At 40.9% G+C, this 21,940-nt stretch overlaps 1 protein-coding gene across 1 annotated transcript; it reads right to left on the bottom strand.

Moving 5' to 3' along the window:
* Positions 1 to 362: 362 nt before the first annotated feature.
* Positions 363 to 21,671, bottom strand: LOC118408007 (exportin-4-like). Its single transcript, XM_035808617.1, has 23 exons — positions 21,485 to 21,671; positions 20,323 to 20,419; positions 19,102 to 19,243; positions 18,697 to 18,838; positions 16,906 to 17,022; positions 16,094 to 16,253; positions 15,501 to 15,616; positions 13,574 to 13,731; positions 12,974 to 13,145; positions 12,058 to 12,240; positions 11,523 to 11,656; positions 10,601 to 10,722; positions 9,910 to 10,096; positions 9,430 to 9,589; positions 8,942 to 9,111; positions 8,583 to 8,748; positions 7,889 to 8,170; positions 6,477 to 6,660; positions 5,089 to 5,186; positions 4,597 to 4,727; positions 3,400 to 3,520; positions 2,877 to 2,969; positions 363 to 2,078 (listed from the first exon to the last, which is right to left on the bottom strand). The coding sequence occupies exons 1-23, from the start codon at positions 21,593 to 21,595 to the stop codon at positions 1,881 to 1,883; spliced, it is 3,444 nt and encodes a 1,147-aa protein (XP_035664510.1). The 5' UTR covers positions 21,596 to 21,671; the 3' UTR covers positions 363 to 1,880.
* Between the last annotated feature and the right edge of the window lie 269 nt (positions 21,672 to 21,940).

The following is a 21,940-nucleotide window of genomic DNA, read 5'->3' as shown; positions in this document are numbered from 1 at the left end:
TTCCGTCCGCTTGTGGGAGGCCTGTCATCACTGAATGGATGCTCTAGAACCAATTCCTTACTTCGCTCATTAACCGACGTTACCACCAAATGGTTTGAATGTACAGTTCTCCAGACGGAGAGCAGAAGCGAACATAGGAGCAAACTACTGTCCGAATGGTACCCAGGCTAGTATGAGATTTTGTTGAAAAAACCCAAAACAAATTTCCCTAGACCATAATCATTAGGCCTTGTGTCTCATATCACTGAAAGGAACCCTGGGTGATTTTTCCACTGCCACAAAAGGGGGCCTGTCTCAGTGCCCTTCCCACAACTTTTCCTACAAAACATGTCCTTTACACTTGATAACAATTCAGGAAAATGTAGTCTTGTGGAATGCCATTTATTTTGTACCTGTACACAGTACAGACAGATGTCAAGCAAGTGGGTACAGGGCAGACGTCAGAGTCGTTTTGTACAGTGGAGTGCTCAAAACCAACTCAAAATCCTTGAAAATCCCTCATTTCTTTGAAAATGCTCTCTGGAGACTTTTGAGATAGAATGAACAGATAGGGTTGCAAGTTTTCCTCTTTTGGTTGCAAGCTTTCTTATGCAGTTTAATTAGATAGTATCAAAGCTTCCAAAAATAATTTCATCAGGTTGGTAGAATATAGGAGAATTCTTGTACACAACCAGGTTAAACTTACTTGCTTATGTTTCAATACAAACTTGGCCACGTTTGGGATAGTGTTCTCGCCGCAAAAATGCCACCTACGTCAGCTACATATAGCGGTGCGAAGCAGAACTTCAGTCAGAAGCTCTGAGGAAGGTGTCTGATAGACACTGAAACGTAAGCAAGCAAGTTTAACCTAGTTGTGTACAAGAATTCTCCTAAATCCAGTATCAAAGCTGGCCGAGGAGTGCAGCCGGCAAAGAAGTGACACTAGCCACCAGTATAGTTGTAAGGACAGGTGTGAAGACGGATACGGGAGAAAACTGGGGTCAAAGGTATGGTTTCCGTAATAGAAGATTTTCTCGGAGTTTGAGCTGATTGACTTTGTTTTCTTTACATGGTTAGAGGGTAGAGTTTTGTGACTTTCTGGTGGAGAGAACATTGGGAAGGCAATTTGAGTAAGTACTTAAACAAGGTCTTATTTCAGTGCTTCTTATGTTAGGAAGGCTCAGCTGTGACGTCAGCCTGTATGCACTGCAGCATGCATGGGAAGATTCTGACTAAAAGAGCATTATTAATGACAAGGCACATACAGTCATGTACAAAAAGTATATTAAAGCATATCCAGAGCTCTACTACTTTCCAATGTGTACGTTCATCTCTGCGTGTTCTTGTTATGCTTTCCATTTGTAATAGAAATTTTACATTACATACAGAAATTTCACTTTCAACTACACATACAAGATCATGTAGTCCAGATAACAACTTTGCCTAATGAACTAACAGATTAAAATGAGACCTTTCCAAATAATAAAACAAATCAAAAGCTGGGCAATCCACAAGTGTGGCATTTGTGTAGATCTCTGTTCCATGGTTTGATAAAATGATTTATCAAGAGAAAAGCAGGTTCCGTTTGAAGGAATTGTAAAATGCAAGTGTAGGTCCATCCAAAGGACATAGGACAAAACTTGCAGATATGTCCATTGTTGAAGTCACATGGGTGTACTAGGGTGAACCATCTGGACAGAGCAGCATGGAAGCGTGGTAGGAAGACTGCCGCTTACCCCTTTGTCACGGAGCACAGTAGCAGTATAATCAAATGCTGGATACTACTACTACTATGTGTGGTTCTTTGGTAGCAGCGGTGCACATAGCAGGCTTGCTGAATATCAGCAAAACACAATGAAGCATAAAAACATTTCCTGCATTGTTTGTTTGTTTACAAGATGTCATCTGACAGTCAGAATGCTGCGAACGTCCATCACGAAAGTCTGTAGTCGTTCTTCGAACCTGCTCCTGTGTGTTTTCTCCATGTTTAGTGGAATGTCGGGCGGTGTGAGGCGCTGGAACGCCGCGGCCAGGCGTTCAGCCGTGGACGTGTCTGTCTGTGATCGTACCAGCTGATGTACAAGTTGTGTGTACTGCGCCTGAAACAGAACACAGCAACATACAACATGTATTTAGGACATGATGATTCAAGGACTACATGTACAATATGTTTATATTATCAAAGTGCACTTACTCAAAAATATGTGATGTGAGTGATAGTTAAGCTCCACTCTAAATTATCCTTCACAAGAAAAGAAGACTTCTTAGAAGCATAACTGAAGATGATAAGAATCAAATTTTCTTTGATACCAACTGTTCCTATATTTTCAAAGCTTTAGGCCATGTTGATTTGATTACATGTACATGTAACTTATATGGCTGACATCCTTATGGAACCCCAAAATTAATGTGACCATGTAAAAAATAGTTTAGCAAAAAAGTTACCTTCATTATGAATGTAGAAAATGTTTCATATGCAGCATGATTGACTCTTTGTTACATGCACATTGATTGCCAGCACATACAGTAAACACTGTTGACAGCAATGAAACTGTTGATTCAATTACATAGACAAAGTATATGGATGACATCCCAACCCAACCCCCAAATCGTGCAAATTTGTACAAAAAGTTGCCTACATAATGAAATTTAATTGGTTAAGAAGGTTGAACATTTTCGTTCTTTCACATCTTCTTTTTTAACTTTGGAATTAACTTTGGCATTTTACAACATCAATCCATTTTCTAATTTTGTTCTTCAATTGATGGCATGTATCAACTTACTTTGCAGCTGCTTCGTTTGGAACCAGATGAAAATTGATATGCATGCAGAGTGATTGATATGCATATGTCATCAATAAAGTCATCAAATCACATGGCCTTATCTATGGTACAAACCTGGTGACAGCAGATAAGTGCATAGAAGGTCTCACCAAGAACGTCTAAAAGGTCAGGGTTCAAAGGTTGTAGCACCAGCATGTCTAGGACCACCTACAGGGTGGGAGGGGTTCAGTAAGACAAAAGTTAATTGTTATTTGTTTGATGTTTCTTTTTTTGATTTTTAGGTAAGCTTTGACGGGAACAACGAGTAAAAAGGATACAAAGTGAAAGTAATCTCTATCCAGCTTAGCTCAATGAAGATTTTCCACTAGTTGTGACAGAGAAAACGGATACTATGTACAGAGTATCTACTGTATTTACAGGTTCAGTGTACGGGGGGAATTCCCCCTTTTGACAAACACAATGAACAGTGGACCATGGCTTAACATCCCTTCCTAAGCAATGCAACCCTTTCCAGTAGTGTACATGTCTGCTGAGCAGCACAACTTACAGCTCTTGGTCCAGAGACAGGGTTACATTCTAAGCTGTCCTTAATTTTCTGACATAAACCTACACCCTATAATGATATAAGACTATTCACCTGGACAAAATGCTGTAAGGCTATGTATGCCTGTCCTGTTGTAGACTCAGATTTAACACAGTGGATGGCCAGGCACTCGAGTGTGTCCAGACATAACTTCTGTACATCCTCTCCATAGTCACTGGTAATATTTCAGTTAAGCACAAAACCTTCTGCATAATTAACAAAAGTTGGGTGATCATGTTGTACAGTCAAACCTGTATTAGCGGCCATCTTTGCATAGCGACCACCTGGCCATTGCGGTCACATTTTGTCCGTCCCTTGGTTTTTTCCCATTGACCTAAACAATAAGAAATAGTTCATAGCGGCCACATGATTTCCGGTCCCTTAGATACAGAAACACTGCTTATTGCAACCAAACCGCGGCCGTGTGTCACCCTGTGCCAATTTTAAAATTATAGTTTGCGAGGATTTGGAGTTTACGACAGGGTCATTTTGGTTGAAGTGGATTGTACTCATGCCTTGAACATTAGAGCACAAGTATCTGTCGTTAATTCACCAACATTGCGCATGGCAATATCAATCATTTTCAGTAAATTTGACTTTGGCAGGTTCAGTTGAATCTTAAGACAATGTTACTTGGTGAGAAAGATCAGTAGGTACTGAAATCATGTGTAAGTTATGTAAGCATTGTATCCCCCCTCATCTCTATTCATGACTTCAGCATTCTTGCTGCTGCAGCGCCACCTACATTGGCCGTAAGTAGCAGCAAGAATCAGATCCAGTCATTCTAACCCTGATGAAACATTTGAAGTAATTACTCCCTGATTGTGCCTAAAGAACCTTACAATATGAATAATTGCCAACCTAAAGAAATCATTTACGGAAGAAAGGCTGCTTTTATGCTATAACATCCAAATGGTAACTAATCAAACTGTCATTGCCATGTAGGTGTTAATTGACCTCCATTTTGTTTGGTGATAACATCCCACGGGGACGTCACTGAATTGTCCCAGATAAAGATACAAGTCGCTCAGCATTTTAAAAGCATTTAGCACCTCAAATATTCATATTGCTGTTAATATTATCACGAGGAGCGGCCGCAACACTGTTATTGAAAAGAAATTCTCCCCCCTGTTTGAGTGCAAGCAGATCTCAATGGCTAGTTGGACACTGTTTGACCTTTTGGATAGTGGTTCAACCTCTGACAGACCGGCTCCTTTACTTTGTGGATTAACTACTATCTGTAGAGGATACGAGGACAGCCCCAGCTGAAGGGAAGCCATGATGTTGGAGAAGAGTTGTTGTGGGAGCTGGGGAACTCTCTCTGGGTACACCTCACACAGAAAGGACACCAGCTTAAAGTACTGCAGGCACAGACTGGGAAACTACAGGGGAGAAAATAACACATGTTGGTAATACATCTGTATTCACTGTGAATCCGGAAATATCCGGATATGCGAATCCTAGTATGAACGGGGTGTAACACACATCAACACATAATTGTACACACACTTGCATGCATGATGATGATGTGCTCACACAGACACACACACACAAACAATAAATGTACAACCAGACACGCCCACACACCACATACATGTACACCCACCCACTTACACCCGCCCCACACAACGCAACACAACACACCACACCACACCACACAACACACCACACCACACCACACCACACCACACACACCACACCACACCACAACAAGAGTCTGTTGTTGGGCCCAGCCCAGCCTACCTTGAGCAGTTCAGCATTCATGAGTGGGACAACAAAGTCCAGTCCACAGAATACCACATCAGCTGGAACCACTGCTGGCTCCCCTGCACCAGGGTCATCTGCAGGTAGTCAACATGTATTATCATTGACAGTGGGTTTACATTGAATGGATACAGATTACATTAGCCTGCAAATGATACTGAGCATTCTCTATTTTTGAATCCTTCTTTCATGAAATCTCAAAATTTTACTTTCTCATCTTACCAAAAAGGGATGAATTTACAAATTCTTGAATGACTGGCTGCATGTGCAATAGCACAGGAGAGAATGCTATACTGATATTACTGTATGTTACTGATATGGACTGTTAGACCTACATGTACAATAGTACAGGAGAGAATGCTATACTGATATTACTGTATGTTACTGATATGGACTGTTAGACCTACATGTACAATAGTACAGGAGAGAATGCTATACTGATATTACTGTATGTTACTGATATGGACTGTTAGACCTACATGTACAATAGTACAGGAGAGAATGCTATACTGATATTACTGTATGTTACTGATATGGACTGTTAGACCTACATGTACAATAGTACAGGAGAGCACTCTATACTGATATTACTTGCTGTTACTGAAAACATAGAATTTCCTCATTAACTATGCCATGTCTCTGTAAATCTAAATATTCAGCATGTCTTTAAGTTTGCAGTTTTCACTGTCTGGTTGCAGTGCCACACCCATGAACAAATACTGGTGTTTCTGTTATGTTACTACTATAATCATTATTGTAGAACGATGAAGCTATACAATAGAAATACCAGCGCTTCTAAGTTTTTTATACACAGCAAAGTACATGTATTCTATGCAACCGACCTTCCGGTGACTGTCTGTCACCTTCCTCAAGGCAATTCTAACTGGTTCAAATTATACTACAGCTATGGTGTTGCTGCTTAGAGATGCTGTCCCAAACTTATAACATTTTACATACATGTATTATAGACATCAACAATATTGATTGAATAAACCTCTAAATGGTTGTGTACAAATAAACTTGACTCATAAAACCTGATGAGTCCATTTACAAATTACACCATGTCTTCAATATTATTATTTCAATTACAAATTTAAAGACACTGTGAACTGTCCTGTGAAACGACTAGATGCACTTGATTTTGAAAAATCTGTTGTCTTCAAACAAAAAATCCTAACAACATCAATTCTAGCATCTGAATCTGATATTTTCAACACTGGCACATACATGCACTGCACACAGGAAGCCTGTTTGAAACATTCTATGGAAGTCTCTGTGAAAACCTGTATTACTCTGTCTGGAATACAAGTATCGAACACCATCACAGCCCAGGTATGACATAATAAATACAATGTGCAGTTACGTACCTGTGGCCCCAAAGTCTACAAAGTCCTTGTTGGTCAGCTGTGTCAACATCTCCAGCAGTAACATCAGGTCATTGAAGTCATCTTCCTCTGCGCTGGCATCAACTGTGAACCTGTGCCTGCCGTGGTGTCGGGCGTAGCTCTGGATGAGCTGTATCGTCACCTCGTACAACTTCAGGGAGTCTGCCTGCTCAAGGATAGGGGTACAGATTAAAAGTGCTGTCACAAAATCATAAGGTCAAAGGTCACACATGCACTTCTTGCCTGGTCCTAAATAAAGTTGCTAATTATATTTAATATTCACACTGCTAATTCATCAATGAGATTTATACTTGTTTGTTTGTTTGTTTGTGTTGCATGCCTGATAAAATGCGGGGTAACAGCCAAGATTTGTACTGAACAGTATAAGCTGCATATATGGGCAGATTTGCCTTGACATCACCTGAAATGATTCCCACTATTTTTCCTTGGATAAGTGTGGTATGTGGTAGGGGTGGATACCGGTATGGTGTACCAGTACAAAACTGGTTTTTATTGTTGGACCGGTCCAGAAAAAATGGACCTGAAATAATAAATGGACCGAATGTTGGACCAATTCGAAAATGAACAGATTATATAATGGCAGGCATTCACGTGTTTTGGGGCTTCCAGGTCCGAGTAAAGAACAAGAGCTTAGTAGAGGAGAGTTGATAGTCATTTTAATCAAACTTCTACGGTCAAACTTGGTCTAAAACAGAGGCACTTAGTGAAGACATGATTTTAAAATGTTAATGGACGTTGGATACTCCACCAAACAGAATCCTTTGTAAAGAAATGGACCATTCTTTTGAGTATTCACTAGTTTCCACAAATAATTAGGTCCAGGTTCAGGTCCGGACCTGATCTTCCGGACCTGAACCATACCAGGTCCTGTACCTGATCTTTCTGTGCCGGTCCCCACCCCTAGTGTGTACCGTTTAAGGTGTGGCTCTCCTCAAACTTCCATTTAAAGTCTAATCCAAGGGATACATCTGCCCAGATACGCAGCCTGTACTCCTCAGTACAAATCTGGGGTGTTATTCCCCAGGGTGTTTAGCTAGGTACTTGATAGCTTTAGCTATGCACCCAATCAGAGTGAAGTGAAGAAATTCCTGTTAAGTGCCGTTCCTGAGGGCACAATATTAAAGCACGTCAGGGGACCCAGGAACTCTGGGCTCTAAGCCATATAGACCAATCTGACACTAATGCCAGGATTAGCACAATTGTTTCAGATCAAGCGTCCTGTTTCGGGAGCAACATCTGAAAATGTGGCAAAAATTGTCGTTCTCATAAACCACAGGGATTTTATTTTAAAACATCACAAACAAAGAATCAAGCAGGAAATCAATAGAAAATGATTTTTCAACAAAGTAATCTAATCCAGACAGTGATTTTACCTGACTGAGGTAGCAAAGTTGTCTTGTAATGGTTTCCTTGAAGGCATCTAAGACTAGAACAACAATCTCGGGGTAGTTGTGAAAGGTGTCCAGGAGACGGACACTGTCCCTGAGACGAGGGTATATGGTTGAGAACACCAGCGACGTGTTGTCCACGCGTGAGGCCTCGGCCACACCGCACAGGAGTTCTAACAAGTTCCTGACCTGTAGGAGCCCGTCATGCCCACCCGACACTCTCCTCTGAGCCATGGCTTGGAAACGGTCATGCAACGGCTGCATGGTCTGCCACAGGAGAAAAACAAACAAAAGATTATAGAATCTGTTTGAACTCAATTTGATTTTGGCCCAATATACATGCACAAGTGGACTTTAACGGCCTGGACTCAGGAATGGACTAAAAGTTTTTCTACGCTATTCAAGTGCCTTTTTTTACCTTGAGTTATCTCCAGAAATGACTAAAGTCGCCAAGCAAGGTAGGTCGTGGGGTAGGTCACGCGGAGTAATTTGCTGCGTATCTACCCACTTAGTCATAAACATCACGATTGAGACCATTTGTACTTAATAAGAGTGCAAACAATCTGATTATATGATAAGCACTAGAGTTAACATTCCAAAAGGCTTCATAGGAAATTACCAGCCTCGTTGTTGAGAGAAATCCAAGCGCTGACCTACAGAGTCAATATTTTATACAAACCTGTGTCCAGTACCGTGCACGGACTTCAGCCGACATGGCAGAGGCAGCAAAGAGTACGGCTTTCATCAGGTGTCTGCGACAGTTGGCGGCCAGCAGCACAAAGGGCTCGCTAAACTGCTGCATGGCTAGGAACCACAGCTTCTCACATTTCACCACTTCTAGACATCTGGGGAAAAGATTGTAAAATGTGGCAGGAATTAGGATTTAGTACAGGCGTTCAGATTCTTTTCTATCAGTAAAAAGACACAAGGAGGCTAATCAGGTGTGACGAGGCTATGGTCTCTTGGATCTGGCAACATTCTATAGGACAGAGATATAAAAGAACTGTGCAGTGTCTGTAAACATTGTGACAGTCGTACCTGTCTCTGTTCTCAGTCAGTGTGAGAAACAACTGGACTGTGTCCTCTGTCACCTCTCCCTCTGATGTCCACACCTGGAAGTTGCTGACCACTTTGTTGACCAGTGTCTGGACGGCCAGACTGGCAGAGTCGGAACCTTGACCAAAGGCGCAGGCCAAAGGAAGGCTAACCTGGCCAGACACAAAAAAAGCAAAATCTTGAATTCAGGTGGTTTTATGGGTTTACTAATAGTAATATATGATTTTTTGTAACATCCTCTTTCCACATTGCATAAAATAAGAAAATTTTTTGCTATCTTTTGTGTGTTTTGTTGTCTTTTGATTACTTTTATGATGTGCATCATATTCAAATTATGAAGTCTATGGCTGCTTGAATCAGACTTTGATTTCTGTACGATCACACAAATGTATGAAAGCAATCTGACTTACTGAGTTTAACTACAGTGTGATTACAAAGCAGGCTTTATTGGTGCATACATGCACATGTACCTGTGGGTAGTGTTTCTCCTGCATAAGTAGGTACGGTCGGGCCCAGCGCTGGAAGAACCAGACAATATCCCTGCTCAACTCTGGGCTCAGGAGAGGGTCCAACTGGGCCTGGACTGCGTAACGTTCCAACTCACTCAACTTGAACACCTTACTCACCAGTCTGGAGAAAACATGGGAACACATCGCGACAGTTAGAAACAAAACCAAAGGGAAAATGTTAATCAACTGCACTGTGCTAGAACTGTTTGAACATAAAAATAATTGTGCAATTTGGGTTACACATCTATCCTAATATGCTAGGAAAAATAAGTACATGTAGGAAACTGAAAACTAAAAATGAAATGCAACCATATCCCTGTAGATAGGGTAGAATCTCAGGTTGGGTTACCACTTAAATTGAGTTATTGTTTGCAGGGACATGTACGTGTAAAAAGCCAATAAAAAATTTACATTTATTTAGTCAGTATGAAGAACTCTTACCTGACTATATCATCACACTTGTCATTACTAGTTTGGGACATCCTATCTATATGTAGAGAGCACACCATTTCTGTCTGAGTGGCCCCTACTTCAGACACCCCCATCTGAGACTGGGCGATGGAATGTTCCATCAGTTCTGAAGGAATGACTGGAACCTCGCCTTCTGATTGGTCAGCGAGAAAGTGGCCTGATGGAATAAAAGTCACAGCACACCAATCAACATAAGTGTACCACAGAAGACATTCAGGACAAAATAACTTGGTTTATAATTATCACTTGTCTCTAATTGAAATGTGCACACGAGTAATCTTAGCTTCAGATAATGAATCAGCTTATTTTTCAGGCAAGCCCAGCATACTATGTAGGAAAATGTCAGCATATTTTTCCTTTGTGCATTATGCATTATAAAGGATTTTACAGTTTTTTACTGCATTCTTTTTGTAGTTAGACAATGGACGGACAGTTATAAACTGGCCTGCTTTGTTACACCAGGTAAGTTAATAATGAAGAGAGTATCATACAGGGGTACCATTTGAATGTTAGTTATGTCACTGCAGTCACATCATTTTGTTCAGCTGGGTGGGTTGTAAATGGCAGCAAATACTCCTTTCTTCTTCCTCAGTTCAACTTTACTTAGAATGACTTCTACCAATACAGATAAACTTTCAAGCTAATAGCTAAACCTGCGTACCTGCTATGAGCAGCAGCCAGTGTAGATCATCGTACAGTCTGTAGAGCCTGTTCATCTGTTCCTGGGAACCTGCAGAGTTCTTCAGCTCCAACTGCAGCTGTGATGTCCTCTCACACAGGAGGCTGCATTCAGGGAGTCAATCATACGCATTCAAGGATTATTGGATAAGACTGTGTTTCAAACCATAGCTGTTTAGCCTGGTCACTTCTAGCTCTTACATTCATTATACACTGTAAATATCGCTTCTCAGCTGTTCCGTTTGGGAACCTTGACCATGTTAACGTCTGGTATTGTCCAAATTTTGGACGCAGGCACTGATTGGTCCCTACACACAAGCAAATTATGGAATGGTTCAAGCGATCGTCGAACAGGGGTTTCCAACATCGGGCAAGCCCTCCATCCGATTGCAGAAGGCCTCTTGTCATCAAACAATTGCTCTAGAACCTATTCCTTGATTCGCTCATTAACTGGCGTCACCACCAAATGGTTTGAATGTGCTGGTCTCCAGACGGATAGCAGAAGCAAACATAGGAGTCAACTGCCATCACATGATAAAAAAGGGGTGTGGGTGGATTTTTACTTGAATCTGTAATTAAAAATGTGTAAGTGGGACATTTACCCTTAATTAACAGTCAACCAATTGAAACAAAATTCCAATGAAATCAAACTGGAAATAATAGACCACCAGATTATGTCCATCAAGCTCTAACATCAAGGAAATAGAGCTTCTCTGATCAAATGTTTTTAATTAAAAATCTTTGTCACTCAGGTCTAATGGTCTTTCTTCTCTCCCTCTTACAAAATTCCTGGCTCATAAATTGTGGTTGCTACATTTCCTACTTTGCTGCCTGACAACATCTACATGTACACCAGTAAACCTGAGCTGCCTGCCGGCTCCCTCAGCACGTGGTTACTGACTGACCGTGTGAGCTGGGACATGGCGTGGGACGGCACCATCCTTCCCAGCAGCCCCACACAGCACAGCTGGGCGGAGTAGCGCTCGCGGTCGTCCTCGTCTTCGCTTCGGATCTCCTCCATATCGTCCGAGGACCCCGCCTTCCAAACCAAAACATGACGTGTCAGTTTTCTGTCTAATTTTAGACCAGGTGTCACATGGCTCTGATGTTTTGGAAATTTAATAAGTAACGATGTTTTACCAAACCTAAAATTCAGGTGAGCAGAAAACTGTTGGATGCACAAAATATTTACATGTAAAATGCCAGCAAAATCTAATTATAAACCTTGCTGCGATTCTCTTCAAGCTTCAATATAAAGTTCTATAATGGCCAACTATGAAACTTTAAACAAATGATTCAAAAAGACTCAATAATTTTTTGTGTATACCAGTATACATGTATATGTATGTACAGCAACATGTTCATTCAGAATCTGTGGTTCGTGATGTAATCAGGTGACATACTGTAAACTTCAATGTCCTATATAAAGGAGTGCTTTACCTGGCCTGCAGTACCATCAGCCGCTGACAGGTGGCTCTGCAGGTATGTTTGGAAGATTTCTGGAGTATAGGTTTGGCAGAGCTGTGCTGCAGGTGGGAAGCTGTCCCTGCTGTCCCACAGTGCTGTCCACATCTGCAGCAGCTGTTCCAACCCTTCATCATACAGACTCTCCTCTTCTGCTGCCTACAAGGAATTGATAAAAGGAAGAAAGGAATTGTCAAAAAGCAGTTACTCAAGCAACTGGATATGATTTTGGAAACAGTCAGACGTTTCAGATAGTATCCACTATATTTCGTTAGTGACCTGTAACATGTTTTTGTATCTGCAGAAACACACTAGCTGAGTATGAGGTGCTGGGTGTGCACATTTCAGATAGCAGTGTCACTGACAAAAGGTGGTGGATGCTATTTGAAATGTCTGACTGTTTCCAAGATCATATCCAGTTGCTTGAATAACTGCTTTTTGGCATATCTTATTACCTGGATGTCTAATTTTCATCGACGAAGGAAGGAATTGGTGAAAGGATGATGGAATGGAAGGAAGATCTGAAACAATCTCATTGTGACAGTAATGGTTTTACAATCTTATTGATAACAATAAAACAATAATATTACATGTTATATTGCATGTAATAACTTCAATAAACTAAAATAAGTGAACAATTACAACTTCTTTGTCTTTTTATATTTTCATTTCTAGCATTTACCTAGTAAGTTGCTGTAAAGACAAGCACATGTATGGTTTTCATTTACGTTAATGTTGTAATACATGTGATGAAAAATATCTTACCATCTAAAAAGATTATCTAACAGTTAATTCCATTTTGATAACCTATAAGCATTTTGTTTCATAAGACTAAGGTATGTATCTATTTCATGTGACAAACAAACAAACAAAAACAAAGAAAGAAGCTGACCTTCTGGTGCATGGCCAGGTAAGAGAATGAGCATGTGAGCTGGCATGTCCTGGTGAGGAAAGCCTGGAGCTGCTCAGAAGAAACCTGTCCCAGGTGCTTGCTGGGAAACACTGTGAGCAGGCGGCAGGCCAGGGTAGCCACACCCAACACCTCGTACTCAGCTAGTGTGTTTCTATAGACACATTCAATAGAAAAAACAGGTTATACTTGAGATATGGACAAGTGATTCAGTACAATATAGGGTGTTTCTCTTAGTCACCTTCTTGTGAATCAAGTAGGCAGGTGCTGATGCCATGTTGGTGTCCTTGATTTGCATCTCAAAAGATCATAGCCTAGGCCATACCAATTAATTGCCTTGGTTGCTCAGACATTTTGAAGTAAAAAAGACTAGAGCAATGTTACATGTTATGCTATAGTATTCATAAAAGAATTTCCTTGCTACGAGTGAAAATGCCCATGTATATCATAGTATATGAAGTACGTCATTTGAATTCAGGCCACCAAAAATTAAGTTCCGGCCAGTAGATTTCTTCTGTTCCTACCCTATAGGGCAAGTGGATTTTTCAGTACTCACCCAACCCTAAATTGTTTGTTTCCTACCTCTGAGTTAAATGGAGGAAACCTGCCATGAAGGGACTGAGGAAGTCAGCGCGAGTCTTGTGGTCAGGGAAGATGTCCCCAGTGGTGGAGACGAGCTGCAGGAGACACTGCAGACACGTGTGGGCCAGCTCAGCATGGGTCTGTACATGTCCATATAGCTGCAGGGATAGACAACAATACCAACATCAGGACTACAGACACTGCAGACATGTGTGGGCCAGCTCAGCATGGTTCTGTACATGTCCATACAGCTGCAGGGATAGACAACAATACCAACATCAGGACTACAGACACTGCAGACATGTGTGGGCCAGCTCAGCATGGCTCTGTACATGTCCATACAGCTGCAGGGATAGACAACAATACCAACATCAGGACTACAGACACTGCAGACACGTGTGGGCCAGCTCAGCATGGTTCTGTACATGTCCATATAGCTGCAGGGATAGACAACAATACCAACATCAGGACAACAGACACTGCAGACACGTGTGGGCCAGCTCAGCATGGTTCTGTACATGTCCATATAGCTGCAGGGATAGATTCTTACTACTGTAAATGCATTTTGCGGGGATTAAATTTTGCGGTAGCGGGGGAAAAGGACTGTTCGCGGTGGTTTTAATTTCGCGGTATCACCATGCACTGCAGTCTATTACTGCCATGGAAAAATGTTCTCGGTGGTTTTAAGTTTGCGGTGAAGTGTCTACCACAAAAAATGAGAACATAAAACCACCACGAATATTTATGCAGTATTAGTACTAGGGGTATGGCCACTAACCGTCACCCACTTCATGTAGTCCAAAGGGAAAGCTTGTGCCATATAAGGAGCACTCATTGATGTTCAAAAGCAAGACAAAAAGTACCTGCATAATGACTGCTCTTGCTGCCTCCATAAATTGAAGATTCTTCCCATGAAAATTCTCAGAACAAGGAACACTATCTTGATTTTGTGAGTAAAGAGATTTAAAATATTTCTCAAAATGATTTTGACTCTCAAGAAATTATAGAAATTTAAGTCAAAATTTTTGTTTTTCTTGTGCTTTTATAATTTCTTTTATGTTTAAGAAAATATTAGGATTTTTCTCTACTACTACTCCAATAAGAATTATCTTATTTCAAGAAAAAATGCTGAAAAAAGGAATTCCGAACCCGTGGACAAAATGTTTTCTCAAAAACAGAAAGTTTTCTGTGTATATGAAGAAACAAGGCAAATAAGAAAAGGAATTTTTTGGTAGTCCTTCATGTATTATAATCTTGCAAAAACAAACAGTGCCATATGCTATTTTTCCACCATATATTTGAAATTCAGTGACCTAGATACGACAACCACATTGATTTCTAGAAGCGAACTCAACAATAAGAATCTGAGGGCTGATACTGTGAGGTATTCTACTTTATGTCATACCTGTGACGCGAGAACGTTCGATACGGGTGTTCTGGACCGTGTGATAACTTTCCGTATCACACGGGTTCTAAGTTGTATCACACTGGCTTTCTTCGAGTAAATCAAACTATTTTGAACGGAGTGAATACGGCAATAATCTTTTGTTCGAGGACACAACATTTTCACAACTTCTGGTGCATTTCGCATCGAAATATGTGTTTTTTTCAGGTGGGTATGACATAGACAAATTCCACATGATGTATTCCGCATCACCCTCGGCCCCAGCCCTCCCATGGGTCGGATCCCCCTCCGACCTTTGGGCGATACGACCCGTGGTTGGGCTGGCACCTCGGGTGATACGGAATACACCGTGTTGTATTCTATATGTATAGCCATTCATGGGGGTATGGTCTTTCATTGCATCACTGCAGTTTTCCCAACTGAGAATTTAATAAGTTACTGCAACTATCTCCTTTTCCCCAATCAAGAAACCCAATCCCCAGCAACAATGACTTTAGAATGAGAGTAGGAGTGAACCCTGACCTTGAAGAGGTGGATGACCAGGCCACGCCCCACGACCAGCTCTCTCCACTGATTGGGTGGGCGGAACGGACTGTTCCACCTGGCTTCAGACAAGTCACTCAGGAAACGCTTCTGCAGTAATCCATTTGTTAAGGTTTCTTCAGCATTTTGCTTGCTAGTAAAAATTAAACAAATGTCTTCTCTTTTCATCATAAGGTCTGGGAAACAGGAATTGATGTTATCATGTTATTCGTATGGAAATATAAAAAAAGTTACTTAATACCTTCGCCTAGGGCTGTGTGCCTACATACTGTAACAATTTAAGTATACCACTAAAAAAGACATGATAAACTGACAAAAAAACGGCCTTCTTTTTACGTATTAAGTACATGTTCAGGTCAGGTGTAAACTACTGTAGTCTGTAGGTGTATCTATTGTTTCACATATTGTTTCTGTCTGTCATTGTAGTTTTATCATTGTTTCTCATATTGTTTCTTTTATCATTGTTGTTGTTATATTAATTTTTATGTTGGTTATGTTGCTATGGACATATCCTGTCTAAAAGCAAAGAATGAAGTTCCACTCCGCCCCTGAGGCCATGCCAATAAGGATATACAGTGGTAGTGAGAATCTCCAGGTGAGGATCTGCTCAGCCAGTGCCAGCAGTTTGGCGATGAGAGCCAGAGTCTCCCAGTCAGCAGGCACACTGTCCAGACCTGCCAGCTGCTGGAGGGCCTCCAGTAGAACCATAAACACAGTCAGCAGCTCTTTGTCCTGAGAACGGAAACAAACACAAACATTGCAGAGATTTTATATGCCATTTCTGCACAGACGTATGATTACTGGCAAGCTTTTAATCAGTCATCTGATGCAATGACGTCTACATGAATGTGTATGTCACGTGGTCTGAACAGTAGTATGACATAAGCAATGGGTCAAAGGTGACCGGCCCTCGTCTCGGTTGAGGGAAGGCTAATGTGCAATCTTGTGCCATACATGTGTGTAGAGCCTTTTCACTCCTCTTATAAAGTATGGAAATATTTATATAATATCTATGATCATGTTAATAACTGAACAACATAAAGTTCCAAACAAACACTTAACATCAGGAACCAGTCACAGGTAAAACCTTCGTTTACATTCTCCTTTGTGTCTGTTAAACCATTTGCAACCTTCTATAGATTGTGAAATTTGCACTTAGCCTGGAAAAAGACAAAAACATTGAGCTTTTGTGTTTACTACTGACTGACAGTACATCTATATGAGACTTTGAGACTATTCTATTCTATTTTGAATGTAGATTTTGCTACAACATGTAAAATTTATGCCAACATATGCCAAGGGTTCAGTTCCAGACTCTAAAGTCCAGACATGATTTTAATCCTCTGGACCTGAATCTGACCCTGAACCTGAACATAATACTCACCTCAAAGACTTTCTTACAGCGCAAGTGGAATTCCCAGGAGAGGCCAAAGTCTGTCCCTTTCCCATTCCCTCCGTACTCAGTCAGTAAAGCAGCCAGGGTAGAAAGGCCCACCACTCGCTGCAATACAAATACAACAGCAATCATAGACTCTGTCTGACAATTTCATTATTTGTTTAAAAAATGGCTAGGTTGGCAATTCTTAGCTAGGGTCAGTCAAGTAAGCGAAGATGCCGTACTCGTCTACAAAGCTCTGAACAGCAAACTCCCACCCTACATGCACCAGATGTCTGTCTATTGCCGAGACCAAAGCACAAGAACAACCAGGAAAAGCACAAGCAATCAACTTGCTGTTCCCAAACCCCAGCAAAAAACCTTCAGAAGAGCCAACCCACCATCTGGAACAGTCTACCACCAGACATATGTCAAAATGAACGGACTTGAATCATGTAGCAGTTTCTATCATGTATTTTGTACATATGTAAATTGTGTATATAGACTTATAGGACTTATAAGGACTCTAAACGATGTAAACTCTTATCTCTGTTACCGTATATTCTCGATTAAAGTACGCACTTTTTAAACTTTTCAAAATTCAAAAAGTGTCCCAAGTCATTGCCAAAGTCGGGGTGCGTACTTTATTTGAGGTTGGCTTCCGGACAAAACGGGAAAAGGTGCTGAAATTAGCCTAACCACCTCCTTGGCGTAACACACAGCACACATGGAACGTGTATGGAAACGCACCCTTCTTGCCTCCATACAACAGCTTGTGTCTGCAGAAACAAACTCAAATTACAATGCCACATGGTACTGGATCCCTGCCAAATGACCATGTAATTTTGAAGCCGTGGAGACATCGATTTGGGATGATAAATCTTGAAAAAAATGGCTTGTTTACGTGCCGCGCGTGATCGCGTGACTAATCCAAGATGGCGCTGGGGTCATGGAGGTCATTGGGACAGACTACTATTGTATGGGTAGAACTTTTCTGAGCGGTGATTATTTTTTTTCCTTAAATCGTCAATTTTTTTTGTTCTTGTCATTTAAATAAAGGTGATAGATACTCAAAAGAAGTTGATTGTAAGTTTATCAATTTTGAAAGTATAAGGCATTTCTGTTTTTTTGTCAACAAACAGCATGGTTACCCATGCTACTAATGGAACATCACAAGCAGCAGGCCACCTCTCCAGAAGCATTTCGGCGGCAATTTCTTCACAAATTAAAAGACGGTCGGAAAGCACAAACATTGTTTTCTTTGAAGTGGATGAAGATCAAGATCAGTTCTTGGAAGGATGGAAAACTATTCAGGATATTTTCATGTTCAAATGAACTGTAAATCAGGCGCTGCAGTGCCAAATTTGAGAACTTTGTAACTTTCCGTAGCCGATTCACAAGTTCGCAGAGACGAATAATTTGCCGGAAGAGACAACAACAGCGTTTTCATATATTTAGAAGTCCTTGATTTAGGCAAAATTACCGTCGGAAAAGAGATTAAACACAGTGAATTTTGAATTTGTCTGGTGCAAAAGGTGTTCAAGATCGCAGGAAATGGGGTGCGTACTTTATTCAGGTTTTTCTATTTTACGTTTCAGTGAGGCAAATTTGTCTGAGACTTGCCCCAAATCGGGGGTGCGTACTTTAATTGGGGTGCGTACTTTAATCGAGAATATACGGTATATACTTTGTCTGAACCTTGCCTCTTCCCTCATGACCTCAATGAAAAGCGGCCTGCAGGCCGATCTGAGCTTTCATGAATAAATAAAGGTTCAAAGTTAACAAACAAAACAAACTCACTGCAGCTCCATTGTCAGCATGGATGAGTTTTGTCAGCTGGCTGATGAAATGGTTCCTGTCGTCAGCAGACGTGCCTAACGTTCCCCGCTTCACGATGACCGCTACCGTCAGGACAATTTCCTCACGTACATACACTGCCAGGCTTTGGGAAATAAAAAAATCGTCAAAATGCACTTGTATATGATAACTTGAATAAAGAGGCGACGCCTATCTTATTGCACAGTGCTCGAAGTCCTTTTTGTATCGGGCCATGTATATGGATGACATCCTCTCAGAACCTCAGAACTGATACACAAGGATGACATTCATATATTCAAAATGACAACATGTCAGCATTTCAAGAATATGACACAAAGTACATGTACTGTAATAGTACCGTACATGGCTTTAGAACTATATACATACCTTGGCCTGTTCAGAACAAACTGCATGAGAAAGTCTTTGAGAGTGTGGATGTTTTGAGGTGACTGTTGCGTCCATTCCCGTAAGATGGCTTCTTTCAATGTGCATGCACACTGGAATATCACATAGTCGTTTCTGGTTTGCTCTGAAAAGAGGAAACATGACAGCATAAGCTGATTGCTTCTCAACACATTTTACAAGAGACCTACAGTATTAGTACTATTACATGAATCATAATCATTATCATCAGGTTCTTTATCAATATCAACTGGCAGGGATCAAAATTCATTTTTGGGATTAGGTGCACTGGTGCACCCAAAAAATTTTGGGGATGCTACACTTAAAATAAAGTTGAATATCAGAATAACACAATTGCAACCTACTACATTAGTAATTTGAATGGAGCTCTTCAGAAATTGGAACAGGGATTCTTGCTTTGGCATTTTCATGCTGTTTCTGATATCCAGGAATTGTAACACAAAATTTTGCCCAATTTGATATGTTCTCGTCCCAGCAGTTATCATAGGAAGTACAGTACTGAAAAACTCCTGAAACAAATGATGTCATGTCTCAAACACAATGACATGACAGTCAACTTCTTTCCATGTCCAGAGTTACAATGTACCTGTGGAACCTGGAAGTCAGTTAGTGCGCGGCACGTTATGTTGGCTTGGCACGAACACAGTTTTGGAGCATTGAAAATATTGATAAACACAAATTAGTATGACAGACATCTTATTATCTTTTGAACACATGGATGTCAAGAATATGGCAGCTTACTAGTAAGCTGACATCTTTTTATGATGCATCTTTCACTTCACTTTATTTAATTTACCAGGAACAAAACATCTCAGGTCAGCGTAGACCTGTTTTTCAGGCAATCCTGGGCATATATATGCGCATACATAGAACCAGCACAATAACAATAAATAACAACATAGCTGTAAAAATAGCATCACTAAGCCATTAGGTGTAATTGGTGCCTAAATGTCCTGAACTTCGTGAAAAACGTGTTTCCTGAGGAAGCTTGTTTCACAGTTCCACAGCTGCACGCTGTAGTACTGTAGACTGCCACAAAATCTCACTCATCCACGCCGCATACCAGACTTCGCTGAGGCTGGCCATCATGAAGCATACATATAGTACTAAAAGGACATGTGTATTGTAACATGTGCCTTAGTGTATTTTGTAATACTTGTCTGAGCTTGCATATTGGTATCTTACCCATCAAACAACAGCAGATTGTGTACGGAGTCTTGGTCTTGCGGAAGTCCAGAAGGAACTGCTCAGCAGCATGTCTCTGATCAGCTGATGGGGAAGCCTGGATAGCAACAAACATAAGGTCAATGTCAAACTCAATGATAAGTGTTTGGATTCTGCAGATAATACTTTTCTCAATTGTAATTGTGTTAGCAACTTTTGACTTTGAGGTTTGATTGTGGCAGCAGCTGCATCATACATTGATACATCAGCAATACTACCCTTCAGACAAACTCAGGGTTCTCCCCAGAATTTTTTAGTATAATGGAGGGGCTGGCAAAAATAACCCAAACCAACGAGCTGCGCTTCCATGAAAATGGGTTAATTTTGCAATGACAGAGGGTGTCAAATACTACAACTACTAGTATATTATATACTACTACAATGTAGTATAGTATATTACTATAAAATATTAAAGGGATTCCATTGTTGTGAAGTGGAAAAACAACGCATTATGCCCCCATCCCCACCGGCCAGGCATAGTACCATAAGATACAATTTAACTTTACTGGAAATTGCAGCGTTGCCACTGAATCAAAACCAATTTACAATCATGTTAAGAACATTTCTGATTGTCAGCAAATATAAGCAGTATAACCTAAAGATTTAATTTACATGACATTTACTTAGAAACGATATGTATCTTGTAATCAAATTTACAAAAACAACAAATCACTGATCATGCTGAATAATAAGGCGTGTCAGATATGGAATATAGGACTTTAAATACCGATTGGTGTTAACGCTAGCGTTAGCTTTCTGGCAGTACAGTTTGTGGTTGTAATTTTGCGAGTCGCCATTCCTGTGATCTGTACCCTTGATGGGGGTAGCCAGTCCCTAAACTCAGAGTCCATGAGGGATTGGGCAAACTTTAGGCACACTTGTTCACGTCTGGTAGAAAGTGAAGACAGTCCTAGGTATTCCAGCGCATGTGAATACCTGAACTTTCTTCAGCACTGGGCGATTCAACCATTGATTCTGCACTGGAACACCAGTGTGGAACCCGGTACTTTGGGGAGGGGGGGGGGGTGGGGGCATTTTCGAGTTCATACCCAAGCCAAGCGACAGACTCGGACAGAGCGAAGCCTTCTCGAGTCTACCATGATTTCGAGAAATAAAATCTTACCAAAATGGTATTGGATGCTTCCTCCAACTTCTGAAGTAGGTTTGGGTCGACGCTCTGTCCATCTAGTTGTGTTGGTTGTAGTTGAACGGCGGCAGAACTCAAACCCGCCATACTGTCGATTTTGGATTCTGGCGTGTGGTGAAAGTAACGAAGATACCACTCGTACGGAGGGGTACTAATGCCAATTTTCCGCACTTTGTCTATCTTAAACGCAAAAATAACATAACAAATGAATGTAAAGTAACTTTTGATGAAAAATTTACATTTGTTGTGCATGCAAAGTGCCAATCTTTCATGTTCTCTTCAAGTTTATAAATTATGGTGGTAACCCCCAATCGCAATGGACGCGACTCTGAGTCATCAAACCTGATTACCCCTTACTGCTTCTTTATACCCGCTTGTCGAATACGATAGAGACATAATTTCTGACGCGCTATGCTTTTTGATATAGTCCAG

The sequence above is a fragment of the Branchiostoma floridae genome, unplaced genomic scaffold, assembly GCF_000003815.2.
Source record: "Branchiostoma floridae strain S238N-H82 unplaced genomic scaffold, Bfl_VNyyK Sc7u5tJ_1520, whole genome shotgun sequence".
Lineage (NCBI taxonomy): Eukaryota > Metazoa > Chordata > Leptocardii > Amphioxiformes > Branchiostomatidae > Branchiostoma > Branchiostoma floridae.
The sequence above is the reverse complement of the archived record's forward strand: the minus strand, read 5'-3'. Positions and strand labels throughout refer to the sequence as shown.